Genomic DNA, 14,191 nt, shown 5'->3' on the forward strand with positions numbered 1-14,191 from the left:
CCTGCCTCCCCAAATGACACCCAATATTCAGGCTGAGCAGTCACCGCAGGCAGCTTCATGGGGTCTGCTTTACTGGGAGCCCGCCATACCCAATCAGCTCCTCACCCAACTACAGTTAGGTGGCCAGAACTGAATTCGAAAGCAATGAATTTGGAGTGCATTTGGCAGTTCCAGTCAGCTAAGGTTCTGTATTTACCATTTACCACTAATAGAAGATGCCAAACCATCCTCTCAAAATTATTTCAGTTGTCAAGCTGACAGAAGTTATAGAGATGTGGCAGGGCCCTCTGAAACCCTTGTTTAAGATATCTGTAAAGATCACAGTGAATTGGGATACCAGCTGCCCCAACCACCTTCTCTTCTACCCAAAAGTTTCTTTTTTTTTTTTAATAGTAGGCAAGATTTCCGAACCGAAGACACTGCACTATCGCCTAGAGGACACAACAACTTTTTTTTTTTTTTTTTTTTTTTAATAAAAGACAACTTCCATGGGTTGGTATTCTGTACTTGAATGTCCATCTTACAGAGGAGCAGCACCATCTGTACATCCACTGAAGTCCCCCCAGAAAGCGGGTTGACAAAGTGTTCAGCAAACCCAAGAGTTAGAGGACATGGGCACCATCGCATGCCAAATTGACTCCCCTGCTCACTTGAAAGTCTTTCTTTGTGCATCTCGTTTATGAGCCTGCATGCACCAAAGCTAACAGATGGGTGCACTCTCACCGCCTCCCTCCAGCTCCCAAAACCCACTGCAATGCCATCTCCAAATTTTAATAAAAGCACCCAGCACCACCTCAGCTTTCCCCCTGCTGCCGCGCTATCTGGACAGGATGCGCCATATGGCTCGTAAAAGCTCTTATTTGGGTAGAGACTCCCTTTGGGAGAACGACCCCACCAATCAGGCACCGAGTGCCGGAAAACGAGGCAATTAATAAAATCATTTTCTATCCAGCAAAGGAGATAACTGCTTGGCACAGCGGTGCTTCATGTCAACAAGCCCATGTCGAGCACAGCAACGAAGAAGTTGGCTGCTGCCAGCCGAGAACCCAGCTGGGCCAACCACTCGCCACAAGGGGGCAGTGCATGACTGTTGTTGGAGCGCTGACATGCAAAAGCCACTTTGCCTGAAAGCCTTCCCACACACAAGTTGTCCCGCATAGTGGGCACCAGGGGTTAGATGGGCAGCTTTGTTCAGCACTACTGGATGATTATGTCAATTACTGGTTACAAGCTAAAAAACACACGTGCACACAGTATGCACATAAATAATGGAACAGGCACACCGCCTTGCATCTATCGCATCCTCCTTGGTGTCCTAAAAGAAGTGCTCAATACAGGTGGGTGCCACGCCTAGAAAATTACACATTTTAATTTTTTAGTACTCAATACAACTGTTTCCAAATTTCTACATCAGCAGGGACACCCAAATTGACAATGGCTGGGAATGAACTTTAAAATTTTTGCCAAAATCACTTTTGGCCCACACTGCCGACATGCGCGGGCACACACACACCCACCAGGCAGGGCTCTGTACACCAAGACCTGCATACACAAGTATGTGATACATGTATGTGCCCAGGCCACTTTTGGGCCACACTTGTCACATGTGTGCACACACATACACGCAAATGGCAGATTATTGAGCATAAAGATCCACATACACCACACAATTGGTGCATGTTATCCAGCATGAACTCCTTGTGAAAGCCACTATATGACAAGCCTCAGTTTTAATGTGAATTAAAAACAACGGGAATATGAAAAATTATGGAGTAGCATAATACACGATATATAATGTGTGCTACAAAAGTTTCCCATCCATTTTCTGAATCTCCTCAGTCCACTTAAGCAACATTAATAGCTGAAGACTATCCTCAGCAACCCTAAGCAGAAGGCAGAAAGCTAGTCCATCACATTGTGCCACTTGAAATTCATCAATTGACCTAACATGCATGCCTTTCGGATGCGGTAGGAAAACTAAGTAGTTTGTCAAAAGTTTTTATTTGTGGACACAGAATGAATGTGTTGACTCCACACAGCTATGCCAGTTTGAGGAAGTGTGAGGCAGTGGTAGTAAGCACTGTGTCAAAATGCAACAAAGGTAGGAATGAGTACTGAAGCTCTAACTTTTTACAGAAAAGGGAATAAAAGCAATTGGATGGCAGGATATACCATGGGCCAACAGAGAGAAGCCAATGCGTTTTTGTACAGCTTACTAGTTGTCCCTTGTGGGTTATAGTCAGACCCCAAAAATCAAAAGGCCATCTAATTAGGCTGTGCTTGAACTTCCTCATGCTTGGCTTCTGTTTCTGCAAAGAACTCCACAACCTCTGCAACCAGAATACAGGGGTATTGAAAACACCCTCCCATGTGGTAAACTCAAGGGATTAAAAAGATTGAATGTAAAAATCATCTCACTGGGAGCTGTGAAAAAAGTATAGACTGACTCATTAGGAAGATGGGGGTATGTGGATATGTGTCTACCTGGTCAGTTAAACAGACTTGATGGCCTCCCTAGAAGTTGAAAGGAGATGGAGATTGACTTTGTAAGCTGGTTAACACTGAAGAGTGTGGTCACTCTAAACATGAGCCCACAGCAACAGCATGAAGACACTGTTATGGGCAGCAGAACAGAAAATCGAAAAAGGGCCTTCTTAAAAAGGGATATTTATGCAAACATGTAGTAACCCCAATGTACCATACGATGGCGCTGTATGTGGTGCAGTTTCCATTTTATCATAGGCCTGATTGCATTCAGATATCCTTGTGCAGTAATTATTTAGATCCTCTCTATTAAATTTTATTTACTATTAATGATGGCATGGTGTTTAGTGCTTCCACCTCACAAATAAGAACATAAATTTAAACAAACAAGAAGAGGCCATTCAGTCCATGAGACTCATTTGTTTAGCTAATTGCTAGGCTGTCCCAATATCTCATCTAGATTCTTCTTAAAAGTTGTAAAGGCAGTTTGTTCCAGGGTCCCACAACTCTGCGTAAAGAAGTGCTACCTGGTTTCAGTTTTAAATGTACTTCCCATTAATTTTCTCTGATGTCTTCCGAGTATGTGGTTCACCCTTAAGCCAAAAGAATGTTGCCTGATCTACTTTATCAATGCCTTTGAGGATTTTAAATAGTGGGATTAAGCTCCCATGCAGTCTCCTCTGTTCGAGATTAAAGAGGTTTCATTTTCTTAGTCTGTCAGAGTGGGACATGTCCTTAAGTCCGGAGATGCACTTATTTGCTCTCCTCTGCACAGCTTCAAGTGCCGCTATGTCCTTCTTGTACCTTGGTGACAAGAATGGCACACAACACTCTAGATGCAGTCTTGCTAGTGCACTATACAGTCAAAACATAACATCCCTTGACTTGAATTCAACAGGTTTCACGATATAACCTAACAGTTGAGTTGCCTTTTTAATTGCTTACTGAAGAAAATGTTGCGTGAGCAGAAACCCCTAAATCCTTTTCAGAGGTTGCTTCCTGCATGACAGTATCTCCCATCTTGTATTTATAATTGATGTTCCTTTGGCCCAAGTGTAACACTTTGCACTTTCCTACATTAAACTCCATTTTCCAGGTGTTCGCCAGTTCTGAAGGATGTCCAGGTCATTTGGGATTTTTTTTGCTGCCTCCTCAGTGTCTGTCATATCCCTACAAGTTTAGTGTCATCTGGGAGTTTACAAGTTTACCAACTACCAGAATCAATGTCATTAATATAAATCAGAAAAAGGTCCCGTGGGACACCACTGATGACCTTGCTCCATGTGGAGAATTCTCTTCTTATCTGCACTCTTTAGTCTAGATCCAGTATCTTGGGTTTGAGTTCTGTTTTCTGTTGTCTAAATGGAATTTGAATGCCCTCCCTATGTCTCTGTGGGTTTTACAATGAGTTTCATTTCACATCCCCAGTTCAGTGGAGATTCCAAACTGGCCTAGTGTGTGAACACAGCTGTGTGAGTTTAAGTGTAGGACCATGACCAGGACCGTTTCCTGCCTTGAACCCAATATTGCTGGAACAGACTACAATCCCCACCACCCCCAGATCATGTGATCTGGATTAAGCAGGTTTAGTAAAATGACAATAATGCTCTCTCTTGCACCATACCACCCACACTTCAAAAAAAGAAAATCCACCTGAAGCCAGTTACTTGGATGGGAGACCACCTAAGAGAAGCTTGGGTTGCTGCTGGAAGAGGTGTTGATGAGACCATCTTGGGGTGCTTACTCCATGGCTTGTGTGTGGATCTCAAAGTCCCAGTGCAGTGACAGGGACACTGTGCCCAAAAAACAGTCCCCCATCCCATTAATGAGATGTAAAACTGATTTTCTGTCTCTCTGGGGTCGTAAAAGGTCCCTGGTCATCTTTCGATGAGTAGGGAGTTCCCCCAATGTCCTGGCTACATTGGCAACCCTGCCCTGATTCGGTCTTGGCCCCTAATCATGCCCTTTCTTTTCATGCTCATTCTTTTTCACCCCTTCATCACCTAAGTCACGGTGAGCGTACTGGTGCAAGAATGGCCGCCACTGTATCAACCAGGTGGATGCCACATAATGATGGGTGGTTGCAATGGTTCCCTACTGTCTATGTAAAGCATTATGAGTAGGTTTAAAAAAAAAAAAAAAGTAGATAAATGTAATTAATTAAATAATTAACACATTATGCCATCTATTATCCTTACCCATTAGACTACTCTGATATGGCATAGGATGCCAGTTATAGATACATAAATTAAAAGAAATTATGCTTTAGTAAGAAATAAGACAACCTTCATTTTATATACGGTGGAATGTTTACAGTGAGGAAGCAAACACTGTCCCAATGAGCTTTACAAGTGCAGCACAGATTAAATGTTTCAATAGCTCTATGGGGGAGCACAGGCAGGCGGGTCGACTGACTCAGGGTCATCAAACAAGTCAGAGATGGAACTGAAATCGGCAACCTAGTAATCTTCAGTCCTACAGCCTATACAGGAAGTTTATTATATGTTTTCTTTAATTACAAAAACACAAGAGAGGGGATGATTACAGAAGGCAAACAACATATTTTCTGTAGCACTTTACACATATAGTCAAACTCAGTGTACAAGACTTGTACAGGGAAAGTCTGTAGTGTTGGGATTTCTACAGTTAGAAAATAAAAAGGCCAAGTAACTTCCTCAGGGTCACAAAGCAAGTCTGAGATGGAAGCTTGACCATTTACACGGTGCAACATTGTTAAAAAATCTTAGACTTTGGGATGCTACAAAATACAGGGCAGGATGACTGTAGGGAACAAACGATTTCCTAGAGCACCATTCCACAGGAATGTCATCAGAGGATGCTCAAGTGATACAATTAAGAGCAATTATTTTGAATTCCAGGAGACTGACTCAGGGTCACACAACCAAGTTGGTGGTGTAAACTGAATTGGAACTCCTGTATTTCACAATATTAGACACTAGAGGTCAGTAGTCAGCAGCCATACCACCTGTGCTGCAGAACAGGTAACCCCACTGAAGCTTGAATGGAAGAAGTAACAGGAAAGCTTGGATTGCTGCTGGAAGAGGCAGTGGTGAAACCAGGTTGGGGGTGCTTTCCTTTTGGCAAGTGTGTGAGTCCCAACACCCTACAGTAGTGACAGGGAAACCATTCTATATATATATATAAAAACACATAAAACTGATGTCCTAACTCTCTGCGGCCATAAAAGATCACCAGGCATTCTTCGAAAAGAATAGGATGTTCCCTGATGTTCTGGCTAAATTGCCCATCATGGCCTTGTCCATTCTGCTCCCTAACTGGACTGGGGCAAGAATAACTACTGTTGCACCATCCATGTGGAAGGTACACATTGGTAGTGGTTGAAGTGGTTCCTTATTAAGTAAATAGCTCTGATGAGCGAGAAGAGTGCTATATAGATGTTGTTAATTATTATTATTAATTAAGATTGTCATATAAGGTATGTTTTAAATCTCAAAAGTAGCAGCAATGTAAATGTTTGAATACAATGGAAACACAGGCTTGTCCAACAATGTGATGTGCTGAGTGTCACACAGGAACTCCGTGAAATGGCCACCTGGAACTTTACAGTCAACACCTTTACTCACAAGGAGGCTAACCAACCTAGACTGTCATACATAATGTGTTTAGTCACCAAAAAGCGATGATTACTGGGAGTGAACTAACCATTGAAAAATGGACAATACCCCAATGGAGCATTGCAATCTCAGCAAATGCTTCCATAGTTCAACTGTATCACATCAACCTGAAGACACTTGATCCAAGTCACAAATTTGGCTAACAGAGAGGGCTAATATGGCTGATTTCAATGCCATGGCCACATGACAACACAGCCCAGAAGGTACATCAAGATGGGATTTAATTATAGTAAAGCTTCTTACTATGCCAATATGTTGCCCATGAGCTGAATGACGCCATATTAAGTGCACTGCAATAACAAATGCACTGTAATGTGAGTGATGCGATTTACTCAAGCATGCTAAGTAGTGTGAGGGTGTGTAAGAGCTTCCACAGTTAAAGCACCCAATATATATATATATATATATATATATATATATATATATATATATATATGCAGCTATGCATATATTTGCTGGGTCCGTTCAGTCCACTATAGGGCTGATAAGAAGCTGGTGCTTATTCTGGAAGCACTTAGTGCAATTCAGGAACCAAGCCTGGATGGTGCACTAAGCCCACTCATATAAATACACATGACAAATAAATCTGAACATCTTTGAAATACCTGGTGTAAGACCCATATGGACATGAGGAAAACTGAAAAATGTCTGGACCAGATCTGAACGCAGGTCACTAGAGGAAGACCACGGCTAATCTTTCGGCCACAAAAAAGAAAAAAATAAATAGCTTTATCATGATTAATAAGGCTTGGATATTGCGTTAGGCTGATTAACAACTCAGGTTTGTGTGTATGATCTGAAATTGACAGACATCACATCCAGGGTTTGTTTCTAGGCTCCAAAAATGGTGCATTCTGACCCTTCATTCAGCAGCCACATAAATGGACACTTTAGGGACAGCCGCTTAGTGACCTATAAGGAGTGTTCAGGAATACATGTATAGAAACATCTGCACAGAACTCTGGGATGAGCTTCACCCTGAAGGCATTATAAACACTAGTGATTCACTAATAGATTGATTATAAACCAATCTAAACAAACAATAATTCCAATATAAAGGTTACACCAAAGAAATATTTATGGCTAAATTCTCAAACTGCACATTCATTAGATGTCTACCATCAAGAGTACACTAAAACAGGCTTACTATTTGTTCCAAATTCACGGCCAAACAGTCAAAAAAGAGCTGCTTATGGAGCCATCATGGTGGCGTCCTGTCTCCCCACTTTACAGACCCCATCCTGTCCCTTCTACAACTACAATTTGGCTGCCATACCAACCCTCAAGTAGAGACACCATATAGAAGAAGCCTTACAATGTTAGCTAGCCTCTGGGTCATTTTTAATCCACTCCACCACCCAGCTCAGTTTACCTTCAAAAGGGTATGATAAATCCATACAACGGCCGAATATACTGTCTAGCTTAAATACATCATTTACATTTTATTTATTTATTTTTTTTTGGAGGGTATTACAAACTCCAGTCCGTTGCATCAGAACCCCTGGGCACAAAGCCAAACGGCAGGCTTTACAACACTCCAGCGGGCTCGACGCCACAGGCGCGCTCGGCCGGGCGCGGGCTGCACGGAGTAGATTAGGCCTACTCCGGGGAGCTTGCAGCCGCCGGCGCCGCAGCAGAGCTGAAAGCAGCGGCACCAAACGGCCGTTTGATCTTTGTTTTTCTTCCTTCTCGACTTTCAACACCCCTCCCCCAGCAGACAGCCGAGCCCTACCCCGCAGCTCAGTGCCTGCTAGGTCTGCCTCAGGCCTAAGGGCTCATTCCCCCCCTTCTGTATTTGATACCTTGTGGAGGCAAGTTTAGGTGCACTTTAAAGAGAGAGGTGGGCTGGGAGGGCAGTTGAGAAGGCAGGCTACAGGGGTCTCTAGGTGTCCCCACTGGAAAGAGAGCACCATTTTTGGATTCTAAGAACAAACTTTCTATGAACATGTCGACATACTCGCCACCTCTCCCATACCCCTGGAGCTTTCATGATACCCCTAAACAGCTGAACAGCACCCCACTGCCTGCTGGACAGCAGAAACAGCAAACCCTCTGTAGGTAAAGACAAATTTAATCCCCTTACCTGAAAAAAACCTGGTGGCATGGGTCCACCTGGCATACCATCATTTGGGGGCATATTACCCATGACAGGGCTGGGGGCGGCTGCAGCACTCTGCAAAAGAAAGACAGAGAGACACCGTCATCACATGAGGCAACAGTGCAGAAGGAAAAGTGCCATATGCCAGCATGAATCCCAAAACAGCACTAGGTGTCCGACCTACTTTATGTTATCTTATCTCATTTGGAGTTTAGCTGAATGAAAACACCAAAATATACACATCACAAAACATTGTCAGGTATTCTGCATAACATATATGTAAAAAAAACACAGATTATATACACATAAGCTCAAATAACCATATCCTCATAAATACATATGTACATAATAAGGATAGACAGTAATCCACAGACACAAGCATATATATTATACATATACGTTAATTTGTGTGGAGATGGGGGCACCAGATACCTTTTTGAAAAAACAAGCATCCCATGGCTTTCTCCTGTGCAAAATTTGGTGGAGAGAAAAAAACAAGCACGGGGTAAATGGCACTGTCCAGATAAAGGGCACCAGCTAAATTGTGGAACGAAAGATATGCTCTGGTGTTCCCCTGTAGAAATTCAATCTTTTCACACATTTTCAGTTTTATATATTAGAAGATTACACACACACAGAGTATATAAACAGTGTATGGTATTATACACATTCGACATATACAAATACAGTAAACCCTACAAATTCCAACATGAGCAACCACAGCTACCCCTAAATATACCCACAGACACATTTATGTATCTATACATGTGTACACAAAATGCATTCACATACATTGATTTGCGCACACACATACACACAGCACAGCTGAACATATGTATATATAACATATATGACACTTGCACACACTCCCAACATTTACTGTATGTACGAGAAAATGTATGTGTGTGTGGGTACTGTATATATATATATATATATACATATATATATATATATATGCCCTTTTAGAGATTATATTACACATTTACACACTTTAAAAAACAAACAATTAAGTGTACAAATCTACATGCAAATGCATACATAATATATGTATATTATTAAAAAGTACATGTGGTAAAGTATATTTATTTATTTTACAAATATGGAAATATATGTGGCATCCAAGCGGGACCCAAGCAAGCCTGACATATATCCTCTGTTCACAGGCACTGTTTGGTGTAACCCAATCCAGAATCCCACCACAAGACAAATGGGACATCTGACCTTTGCTCTCTGGAAAACCTGCACAGTGTCAAGCCCCACTAACCTCTCAGTCTCTAGGGGTGGGGAAGGGAGAATCATGGGAGGAAAGGGGGAAGGGTGATAGGCAGGGTTTGGGGAGGGGGGTTGTGGGGCCGGAGATGGAGAGGCACACAGGAAGGTAGCAGGGACACAAAGCAAGCTCAGGGTAAGGGTTAGGGGGTGAAGGCACTGGATGGCTGGGGCATTTCTTTTTTTCTTTTTTCTCATGCTGGTTGTGTTACGGTAGCACCAACATTAATGTTGTGTTGCCCCAAGGTACCAGTTTAAAATGATTACAATCCAACAGAGAAACCACTAATGAAATAAGCTGGCATCCATATGCTACGTTAAATTACAAACTGTAGCCTAATCTGGAACAGCAATAAGTTTCTTTGAGTTCTAGGTTGAAAATGAAGGAAAGGGCCAAGAGGTAAAAAAATGCATTCTGCAGAATCTTAAACTGATCGTTAAATTGTACAGGGGACTGGACTTGGACAAGCTTTCAGGCTGTTTTTTGAAGAAGCACCATTCCAAAATTCATACAGTGATATCGCTCCCATATGATTCTTATTACGATTATCATATGCTTAGATGACAACTTTATAAAAGGGTGACTGATCAAGATCAGTATTTGTTACAGTTGAGAAAATAGAGATTTCTGAAACTACTGAAACACAAACAGTCTTAAATGACTTGCTCAGGGCCACACAGTAAGCTGGGGGGTGTGAGATGGAACCAGCAACCTTATGGTTTAAAGTCCAGTGCCTTAGCCACAATTCCATACTGCCTATATACAACCATAAGTCATCCTGGTCCAGAGGTTACTTTTGCCAAGTAAATCTGCCAACCATATGAATATAATGAGAACAATGCTAATAATATTTCTAAACTGTGAGAACTTGAAAGTAAGGCTCTGTGAGAGGAATTAGCTGGCAAACCTCCAACTTACAGTCCACTACCTTAGCCACTAGGTGGCCACACTGACTCTTCCATTGCACCTATATATTAAAACCCCTCTGGGATGTCTGGAAATATGAAACTATTTAAAACATTATTTAATTTATTTTTTCCAGGGGAAGATGTTGAGTTAGCGGGATTCAAAATCAGAACATACCTGTAGTCAAAACAGACACAATATCATTTATCTCATATGTTCACAATTCATGGTATGACCACCTGAGTGCCAATAAGCTGGACTGCAGTGAAAGGGTTACGCCTGCCAGTATTGTTCTTTTTTTTTCTCGCTCTCACTCTCCCGCCCCAAGCAGATTCTGACCCCCAGACGGTGCTGATGCCGCCACCGCCGAGAGCTTCTTCCCAGCTCTTCTTCAAGGAGCCTGTTTAGCTGCAGCTCTGGTTACTAACCTATTTTTTCTTTGCAGATTTTCTCTTCTGAACAACAATGACATTGATTTCCCTCCATGCCAACCCCAATAACACCAACAAGTATGGGAACTAACATTTGGACTCAAAAGGGTCCACCTAGCATTATGGACATCAGACATCCATGACAATTTCTGCCCCTCTATATTTTCAAATAAACTGCAACCAGAAACTGGTACTCATGGCATTGAAAACAGTAAATTTTATAACAAAAAGCTGTTATGAAATACATTACAATAAATGTTTGGGTGGGTGGGGGAAAAAAAAATACTATACATCAACATGTGCCCCACAGTCCCCAGCAGGAGTCTGCCAACCAAAACAACAACACAGGAATTCATAATGGTGATACAGAAACTATGGATAATTTTTTGTAAATTTTTACAATTTAAAGGAATCTGCCAGTCAGAAGCAGTGGCTGTACCCAATGATTAATTCTAGTTGAGAATGGCTGACCACAGTCTCTGGATGTTTATAGCTCCTTTCTGTACAGATTGCTGTATCAAGGCACCAAAGTACTAAAATAGACCACAAACGGTTAAATGCAAGCACTCCAGTGTAGTGGCTAAGGCATTGGACTTTAAACTCAGAAGTTCCTGGTTCAATTCCTGCCTCCACTCATTGTGTGATCCTGAACAAATCCCTTAATCCTTATGTGCCCTGATGGTAGAAAATGCATGTAAACAATTGCTCTGTGGCTTGATCTTGTAAGTCACCTTCACTAAACCCACCCACCAAATACATAACAATAATAATAATAATAATAATGCATGGAGTTTAACATTAGGAGCTCAGAGCGGTCAAGCGTCCAGGGTTACATAATAAGTCAGTGGTGGGAGGTGAACTAGCAGCTTTACTTTTAACAGTTCAACACTTTAGCCATTATCATTGTCATCACACTGCAATAAACTGCAGTTTCAGTACACAGAGACTCTCTGTGTGAAATTTTCAAGTCACTCACTGCTCCAACATTTTACTATATATATATATATATATATATATATATATAAAAATAAAGACAATGTGTAGGAGATAATACACTTGGGACAGTGTCCACAATGAAAAGGCACTATATAAAAAAACAAAACAAAAAGAGACCCAAACAAGCTAGAGTAAATCATTTCAGCAGCCTGCGCTCCAATTCTAGAAGCTCACATGTAACTAAAGTACTGTACATTCAGACAGTGTCCACCATTGAAAGGCACTGTATAAAGCAGGTACTTAGTGGTCAGTCAGCAGTTGGGTCTGTGCGAAAGCAGAAGTCTCCATAAAATAAAGGGACCATATTTAGTGAACACATACAATATGGGCAATCCATTGAGGCAGGGGGTGCCAATGTGTGTTTGCCACAAGCTGTTTGATTTTCAAATGCCAGCACCCAGAGATTACTTCTGTGTTTGTATAGTTGCACAGCGCTTCCCATTCCTTCACAGCCCCCCTTCTACCTTTCCCTAGTGGCTCATGTTTCCTTCCTGCTAACTAACCCCCCACACACACACACTGTCCCTCACTTGGCCACATTGCAGTATCTAGGTTAGCCTGTGATTAAAAATGGAAAAGTTCTGTGTAGCCAGCGAGACAGTACAGTACGTGCACGCCCAGACGCTTGCTCATGCACGCACATACTTTTGTGGGGGTGGGGGTAGAGGTTTCTCCTTCTACTCTCAGACGGGCTGCTCAGGTAAGCAAGGCCCCATTCCCAGCTGTTGCCATGGAAACCCAGACCTCAGCTCCCTCTCTAGTGCCCATTAAAACCCTCAGGCCGTCAATCATCCAGCAGCCCTTGGAGGAGGCTGTGCGGGCAAGCGCTTACAAGGAGCACCCCCCCCCCACCCCCTTAACTCTTTCAGCTCAGTACATTGGCTAGTGAAGCGTGAACAGGAAAGAACAATGGGCATGTTGAGAGACACACATTGGGACCACTCAATTACAACTTTGCCCGATTTTTTTTTTTTTAGAGGAGGTGGCATGAGGTTGGGTGGGGTGTCAGCCTTACCTACATGCACACACAAAAACCCACAACAAATAATTCTTTTTACTCACCAATGCATCTCAGGACCCAAACACTCAAGGTCAAACAGAGCCCAAAATAAGGATGCCAACCCAACATGTGCATTAACTAGGGTTGTCTGCCTCACAAATACAAAAATCATACAAAGTATGAGGAACAAGACCACAAAAATTAACTTAAAGCATACACATCATGAAGCCAAACAAAGCATTTATAGAAAACATACCTGCTGAACCCACTGGCACACAACACTATGCACACACACACACACGGGAGACTGTGTGAGCCTCCAGCACCAAGCAACGGTGTCCTGCAGGACCAGGGACGCATGCCAAAGTAGGGACAGACATGAGCACATTTCAAAGCAGGCAAGCATGGAGTAATGTAAATAATAAATATGTGGGAAATGGCACTGCCAAACAGACTCCCCAAAACTGGGGGACCTTCCGGAGGATTCCAGCTAATAAATGGGTTTTTGTTATGGACGCTTTAGGTAAGGACCCCGCAGTTGATGATTTTAGGCAAAGGGGGGTTGTAGTCACTACACAGGTTAAACCCTGTTATTTAACAGGATATCTCACATTGATGCTTCTAGCATCACTTTGGGAACCTGTATGCCCCCAGATCACACTAAGCCAGCAGCAAAGAAATTAAACAGCTGCAAACCTAGTTAAGAGATCAAGTAGCCTATCTGAAGAATGTACTCAAAAATAATTGCTGCAAGATGAAGTTTATAAAAGTACAACAGGACTGGGGGTCAACTTTGTGCATCTCCTGCCTTCTCAGATATGACCCCTACCAGGGGACAGTGACGATTGTCTGATATATGTGGCTCAGATCAACAACGCAGTAAAGTTGAAAAACTCCAAGAGACCCAGCAAAGTAGATATGGTAGGCCACAACAGAAGGTACACAGCGCCCCCTAAAGGAAGAAACAACAATCCAATCATTTACTTGCAAGATACCTAGCCTTTTATGCATCAAGAGCAACTAACGCCTTCAGCGTGCTTAATGTGAGAGGAGGCAGGTTATGGTCAGATTAAGGAACTCTTAAGCCACACCAGGTGAAGGCGGCCTGCCAGTAACGTCGTGGCAGAATACAGCCTTGGCACCAACTGTTCCAACACGCCCGGCACTGAAGTAGACTCCATAAAGATTAGCTGGAGAGCCTGCAAAGCGGTAATCAAGGCTGCCGGCTGACAGATGCGCCTTTTAATCAATCACAATGCCGTGCTGCGGGAACAAGCAGAAAACACAGGGAAACCCTCCAGCCCAAGTGTTTTGTTTTCTAACAGCTGTTGCGTCAATCAGGTAAATTAA

At 42.6% G+C, this 14,191-nt stretch overlaps 1 protein-coding gene across 2 annotated transcripts in view; it reads right to left on the bottom strand.

The window, feature by feature from the left end:
* The window catches only part of LOC120537699 (single-stranded DNA-binding protein 3-like), a 127,645-nt gene that overhangs the window by 16,736 nt on the left and 96,718 nt on the right, over positions 1-14,191 (bottom strand). For both annotated transcript variants that reach the window (XM_039766823.1, XM_039766822.1), the window contains exon 5: positions 8,224-8,313. In XM_039766823.1, the coding sequence (XP_039622757.1) occupies positions 8,224-8,313 (90 nt within the window). The remainder of the gene's footprint in view (positions 1-8,223; positions 8,314-14,191) is intronic.

This window comes from Polypterus senegalus, chromosome 10 (assembly GCF_016835505.1).
Source record: "Polypterus senegalus isolate Bchr_013 chromosome 10, ASM1683550v1, whole genome shotgun sequence".
Lineage (NCBI taxonomy): Eukaryota > Metazoa > Chordata > Cladistia > Polypteriformes > Polypteridae > Polypterus > Polypterus senegalus.